Raw genomic sequence first — 6,799 nt, 5'->3', positions numbered from 1 at the left:
CCGCGGGCGCCCCGGCTGCCTGCTAGTGCCCGCGAGGGTGAGTGCCGGCCCTCCCGGCCGTCTTTTCTGCGCGCGCCCCTCCTCTCCCTGCGCCCCCTTCTCCTCTGCACCCCTTTCTCCCTCCAGGCCCTCCCCTTCCCAGCGCCCCTGTCTCTCCTCCGCGCGCCCTCCTCATCCTCCGCCCCCTCCTCACCCGGCGCCCCCTTCCCTCTTGCGTCTCCATCCCCATCTCCCGGGGCGGCTCGTGCGGGCGGGCGGGCGCAGATCCCCTGACCCTGCGTCCTCCCGGCCCAGCATCCCAGACGGAAACTTGTAGGGTCTGCCTTTCCCTGTCGTGAAGGTGCAGCGGCTCCGTGGCCCGTGGGAACCAGGTTCTCCAGTGTTGGGGGTTCGGGGTTCGCCCCTCATGTCTCCCTGCGAGCGGCTCCCGGCCTCAGGGGCCGCGGCGGGCGGCCTCCTGAGCTCAGCTCCGTCTTGGGGGGCCTCTGCCCGGTGCTGGGGTCCCCGCCCGGCCGAGCGCCCCGCTACTTAGGGGACAGCTCAGCTCTGGACGCCCACTTCCGTGATACCGATTCGTGCGTGCGTGTCTGTGTGACATCGCTTCTTATCCCTGCCCCAGACGACTCTGCTCCACCCTCTTACTTTTAAATAACTTAACTGTTGGGGGAAAACAGAAATGTGGCTCAGTCAAAAACGAAAAGTTCTTGCAAGCCTTCGCGTCGCCACCCCCAGCATAACCGAGTGTTCTGGAAACAGTATAGGAACCGCAGCCGAGGCTCCCCGACTGATTGACTAATCTGGCTGGAACCGCCTCCCTTCGGGTTTGTCCTCACAGACTCCCTAAGCCCGGGAGCGACAGTGAAAACCGGAGTGTGTCTAGCAATCCTTTTCAGGATAACCGAGAAATGTTTCGGAGACTATGGGTTGAAGGCTTTTATAAATTCTTGTGTGTCAGGATGCTTCTAAACCAGGGCAGTAGTACTAATGACTGTATGATTTTCTTAAAAAAAAAAAAAATCTTATGTAGAGACAGTTGCTTCTTCCTTCAAGTTGTACAATTTTGGGGTGTTTCCACAAAATCTTGAAATTAAATTTCATGTAAAGTTCCGCGCTGATTGTGTAAAGTACTTTGCCACAGAGTCGTTTTCCAGCTACTGCAGATGGAAATCAAACCGGGAAGATGTGCTTGGAGTAATTGGAAGTAAACTGCTTAAGAAAGAGAGGCTGGGAGTTCTGTCGCTGCCTGGAGTCTTGCAGCCGTGCCGTCTGGTTAGGAGCTGCCCATCTGCTTGAGGTGCTCTTGCAGCCGTCCTGTTTATAACCACTGTAATTATAGTGGAAGAGCCAAGTGGGTTGATCACACTGCATAATTGACCCAGTGGACGAGTTATTGGCAATAATTTAAGCTTTTAAAAAATATATCAACTGCAGGTTCTCAAATAAGTACTCTCCAGGGTGCTAAATGTTGACTGCATTAAGACACTAAATTGAGGGCTCGGAAAGGGGCTCCATACCCCATTTGCTGCGACTGTAATTAGTGCTTATTTGTAATAAGAACCTTGATTATAAGATGCATCCTATGTGCCTCATACTGGGTTTGAAACGACTTTCTTGTATGTCATCATTTTTCTAATTAGAAGCACTAAGTTCTTCTTAACTGAAATGATTAAATAACTATGTAAACTCAATGATGTTATGGATCGTTACTGATACGAAAAGCAGCAAATCTGCATGGTTGTCTAGATGCCAAGGATTCAAGTGAAAAATTTATGGCCATCAGAGGTCCATAGTGCAAAGATGTTTAGGGCCATTTTCCAGCCAAGGTTCCAGCCATGATTGTGTTCCAGCCAGGAAGTTCTGTCAGCACCAAAGGACAAGTGTTGGAATAGTAATATGGATCCCGTAGTAGCAGGAATGGTCCCTCCGGTGTCCTAAGTAATCAGCTGTGCTCGGATGCTGCGTGCTACAGCCTACAGCAGGGCTCAGATTCTTGCCCCCTGTTAACTGTTCTGTCTACACATGTGTCTTTTAAAACAGGAGAGTTCATAGCTCACAGTCATGGCTGGAACCATGTTCTTTATGACTGCTGGTTTGAATCATGAGAATTTGGCCACATTTGAATGTCTCTTGCTCAGGATTGGAACTTCCTTGTCTCTTTCGTTTTAGGTAGCCGTTCCCTGTTACTTGTATTCCCTAAGTTGAGCCAGTTCATATACCTGTGTCCCTGAGTCTCCTGTGTCCCTGGTGGAGAACCGCCAGTGCAGTGTGTAAAGGTGTCCTGCTTTCCTGTTCAACCACTGCTGCTGGTTTGTGCTGAATGCAATTTTCTGTTTTTAATTAACATCACTGCTTCAGTCCAGGGGCTGGAAGCCTGGGAGAGCCAGTCATATATGTGAGTTCTCACGGTCAGCTTGGCGACTGGAAGGTGAGAGCATGTCAGGTCATTTAAAGAGTGCATCTAGTAGTGTCACCACTTCGTCATCTAGTTAGAGATGTGAGTTATCGCAGGAGCTAAAGGAAACAGGTGACCTCTGGGGAAGGATGTCCGTTTGTTCTGTGCTTTTGTCACGTGTTTCTCATCCTTGCTGACTCATCTTTGATTTCAAGTGTAGAATTTCTGATGATGTCTATGATGTCATAAGCAAGATTCACATATTTTAAGATGGGGAATTACCTGATTTTACCAGGAGATAGGTTTCCTATCTTGGATCGGTTTCCAAGATCCAAGTTTAATTTAGTTCCATGTCCCTAGATGTCCCAGGAGACACACTTAAGAAGGGTGACAAGAGGGCAGCACTGATGTGAGTTCCATCAAAGGAGTGAGTGGCAGACGGAGACGTTGAGCTGCTTTATCATTGGGTGGAGGGAGGGGAGCTCGTGTCGGTGAGTTTACAGCCGGGTTCCCTCTCTGTCAAACGGGTACCCCAGCTGCAGAATTATGAGAGCAGCTCGCCTGCCACCACAGGAAGCAGGTGGCGTCAGGCACGTGAGGTCTGTCTCTGTACCCCAGGCCCCCGCGCTGTCCTTCTCCAAGCAGACACTCGCTCTGAGGCACGTGGACACGGGTGATGGGTGGCCGCTGCACGCGGGACGGGGACGGGAAACCGTGTGTCCCCTGCCTCCCCCTCACCCGAAGAACCTGTGGTCTGGGTTCTGAGTCACTTCAGACCTGATTCCAGCATCCTCAGAAACTCGCTAATTAGAATCGACCTGTATTTTTTGCAGTGTACCAAGGCAGGTTAAAGAAGTGCTTTTAGGGGAAAAGTGCATGCGAATTTTCATGGAAAAAAGTATTTGTGTTTAGACTGGCGTGTGCTTTTCCTTAGTATCAGCTGGTTACTGCATGTTGTCATTCAGATTGTACCTTTGGAGAGCTTTGGGCTTGTTTTCAGCGAACACTGGATGTCAGTTTCCCCCAGGCCACTGAGGTCCCCGCCCATTCTGTGCGGAGCAGCAGAGGCTCCACGCCCTGGACGCCCACCCTCCGGGCCTCCCCGCAGCCCTCACCTCCTTCCTCTCTTGTGTTTCATCTTCAAGGCTGTTAAAAAGGTGTGGTGAATATTATGCTGTTGTGATTTCTCAATTAAACTTGTTGGTGAGACAGTTTCTGGTTTCTACGGAGGCCGTAGTTTTACATCCATAAATATTGTTAACTAGCTATGTTTTAATTAAGCAAAGAAGTAGGACTTTTAAAAAGTGAATGTGCCTCTTAGCTTGCTTAGCGGACCGCTCAGCAGGCCCTGTTGGAAACAGTTAGAAAAGGCCAGTTACGTGTGGGCACCGAGCTGACCTGCCGTGGAGCCCTGGCACCGGCGATGACCTGCTTCTCCTGTGAGAGTTTCCAGAGCGGCTGTGTCTCTGCGTTTTGCACTCAGCGCTGTCTGCAGGTTATTTACAGTCACACTTATTATTCTGAGTGAATAAATCTGACTCTAAACTGTTGACATTCGGCATCAATTCTAGTTTTTTTTTTTTTTTTTTTTTTTTTTTTTTTTTTTTTTTTTTTTTTTTTTTTTTTTTTTTTTTTTTTTTTTTTTTTTTTTTTTTTTTTTTTTTGCGGTACGCGGACCTCTCACTGCTGTGGCCTCTCCCGTTGCGGAGCACAGGCTCCGGACGCGCAGGCTCAGCGGCCATGGCTCACGGGTCCAGCCGCTCCGCGGCATGTGGGATCTTCCCGGACCGGGGCACGAACCCGTGTCCCCTGCATCGGCAAGCGGACTCTCAACCACTGCGCCACCAGGGAAGCCCCAATTCTAGTTTTGATAGGCACCAAAATTCATTTGAAATTTGGATGAATCTCATTGTCTTATGGCGCTGAATTGTACTATTATAAATACGATCACATAAATGGTAAGGTTCAGTATTGTAAATCTCATGGTGGTATTAGCATTCATACTACTTTATTTTTCGTGCTGATTTTAGTTGAAGGCTGACTCCCCTCCCCTTTGCAGTGAGTGGTAATTGCATTTAAGCGTTGACGAAAAGAGAGGTAACTGTAATTATTTATATTTTAATCGAAGTAGTTTGAATGACAAATCATTGTAAGAATCCAATTCCATTTCTAGAATGACTGTGAATGCTCTCAGCAGGTCTATATTTTATTGTCTATTTTATGAATTAGCATCATAAGAATATAACCACATGAATGCACCCAGATTCTACATTAGGACATTTTTGTTCATTGAGCTAGCGTTGAGGAGAATAATCTGTATTTATAAAGTGTGACATAGCTGCCAGTTATTCCTATCAGGAATTACAACACTTTCTATTGACAATAAATGTCGCATTTGACAATGTTCGCACACATTTTGCATGACACGACTTTCAGAAACTAAGTGCGGTGGCCGTCGGGTCTTTACAGGGAGACCAGCTTCCCTTGCTAAGTCAGAGTCCAAGAGGTGGAAGGGGAGCTGATCCCACCTCCCTGACTCTTTCCCTCCGAGTGTGTTGCCCCTGGAGCTGTCCCTTTGTGGTCCCTGCCCCCAGCTGACCATCTTCACCTCTGTCCCTGCGACACTCAGGCTGCCATGTCCCCAGGCCCCAGACCTGCTGCCCACTTCTGGCTTCACCTCTAAGTGGTTTGAGCTGCTGACGGCTCACCTGGCACACCTCCCTCCCCGACCCTCTGCTTTTCTTCCTTCTGTCTCCGGCTCTTTGGGGACCTAGTCCGCTGCTCTGCCTTTCAGAGTGGGGTGTACAGACCTTCTTCTGTAGGTTCTTTTCTCGCTTTATGTTTCCAGCTGGCCTCACCCACCTCTGGTTAACCCACTGATGCCCAACGCGGTGCCTCGGTGAGCCCTGCTTGGCTGTTCAGTTAACACTTCCAAGATCCTCCACCTAATCTTAATCCTGAAACCCCGTTCTCTCCCTGTGTCTATGTGTCAGACAACGGCAGCACTGCCCACCCAGCTCAGGTCTTTGTCCGATGTGCTCGTGTCCTTGAGGCCGCCTCAGGGCCTCTCCCTGGACATTGACCCCATCCCTGGCCTCTGTCCCAGCCTCCATCAGCCCTGCTTATTCCCAGTCACAGTCACGCCCCTTCTGTCCTGCTTTCAGAACCCACCTTTGTCTGGGTATCTGGTGACCGTATGTTTTATGGGCCTCATCCCACCCTCAGGTGTAAATATGGACCAGTCTAAGTCAACGATTGCCTTTGGAAAGGGCATGATTGCAGCTTTGCCAGTGAGGCTGCTTGTGAGTGAGGAGGGAAGTTCCCCTTTCTTTCAGAAAGAGACACAAGACTGCGTGAATAAATTACATGCCTGGTACATAACAGCTGATACGCACTGTTGAATCGTAAGTGTTTATCTGAATTAATGGTATGTCATGCTGTAAGAGGGAGGAAGATCTGTTTCTGGCTCTTGTACTGAGAATTTATATTTATGATTAGCTATTTTGTAAATTTATTTATTTATTTATTTATTTTTGGCTGCGTTGGGTCTTTGTTGCTGCGCGCAGGCTTTCTCTAGTTGCGGCGAACGGGGGCTGCTTTTCATTGCAGTGCGCGGGCTTCTCCTTGCGGTGGCTTCTCTTGTTGCAGAGCACGGGCCTAGGCGTGCGGGCTTCAGTAGTTGTGGCACGCGGGCTCAGTAGTTGTGGCTCGCGAGCTCTAAAGCGCAGGCTCAGTAGTTGTGGTGCACGGGCTTAGTTGCTCCGCAGCATGTGGGGTCTTTCTGGACCAGGGCTCGAACCCGTGTCCCCTGCATTGGCAGGTGGATTCTTAACCACTGTGCCATCAGGGATTTCTCATTGCAGTGGCTTCTCTTGTTACGGAGCATGGTCTCTAGGCACATGGGCTTTAGAGCGCAGGCTCAGTAGTTGTGGTGCACGGGCTTAGTTGCTCCGCAGCATGTGGGGTCTTTCTGGACCAGGGCTCGAACCCGTGTCCCCTGCATTGGCAGGTGGATTCTTAACCACTGTGCCATCAGGGAAGCCCTGATTAGCTATTTCGGGTTTGAATAAAATTGTGCCTTTATATTTTTATAATAGCTGCATTTTTTTTTTTTTCCGGTACGCGGGCCTCTCACTGTTGTGGCCTCTCCCATGCGGAGCACAGGCTCCGGACACGCAGGCTCAGCGGCCATGGGTCACGGGCCCAGCCGCTCCGCGGCATGTGGGATCTTCCCAGACCGGGGCATGAACCCGTGTCCCCTGCATCGGCAGGCGGACTCTCAACCACTGTGCCACCAGGGAAGCCCTATGATAGCTGCATTTTGATATCAATTTAACAAATCAGCATAACTGTTAATGGTAAAATATACCGTATTCTCTTCTCGTTTCTATCCTGCTGAATATTATC

The 6,799-nt window shown here is 49.6% G+C and overlaps 1 protein-coding gene across 1 annotated transcript in view; it reads left to right on the top strand.

The window, feature by feature from the left end:
* Positions 1 to 4: 4 nt before the first annotated feature.
* The window catches only part of SNTG2 (syntrophin gamma 2), a gene marked incomplete at its 5' end in the record, with an annotated part of 196,702 nt that continues 189,907 nt past the window's right edge, over positions 5 to 6,799 (top strand). Inside the window, one exon of the mRNA XM_024756919.1 lies at positions 5 to 37. Coding sequence (XP_024612687.1) covers positions 5 to 37 — 33 coding nt within the window. The remainder of the gene's footprint in view (positions 38 to 6,799) is intronic.

The sequence above is a fragment of the Neophocaena asiaeorientalis genome, unplaced genomic scaffold (assembly GCF_003031525.2).
Source record: "Neophocaena asiaeorientalis asiaeorientalis breed wild unplaced genomic scaffold, Neophocaena_asiaeorientalis_V1.1 scaffold703, whole genome shotgun sequence".
In the NCBI taxonomy this organism is placed as follows: Eukaryota; Metazoa; Chordata; class Mammalia; order Artiodactyla; family Phocoenidae; genus Neophocaena; species Neophocaena asiaeorientalis.
This window is presented reverse-complemented; position numbering and strand designations above follow the sequence as displayed.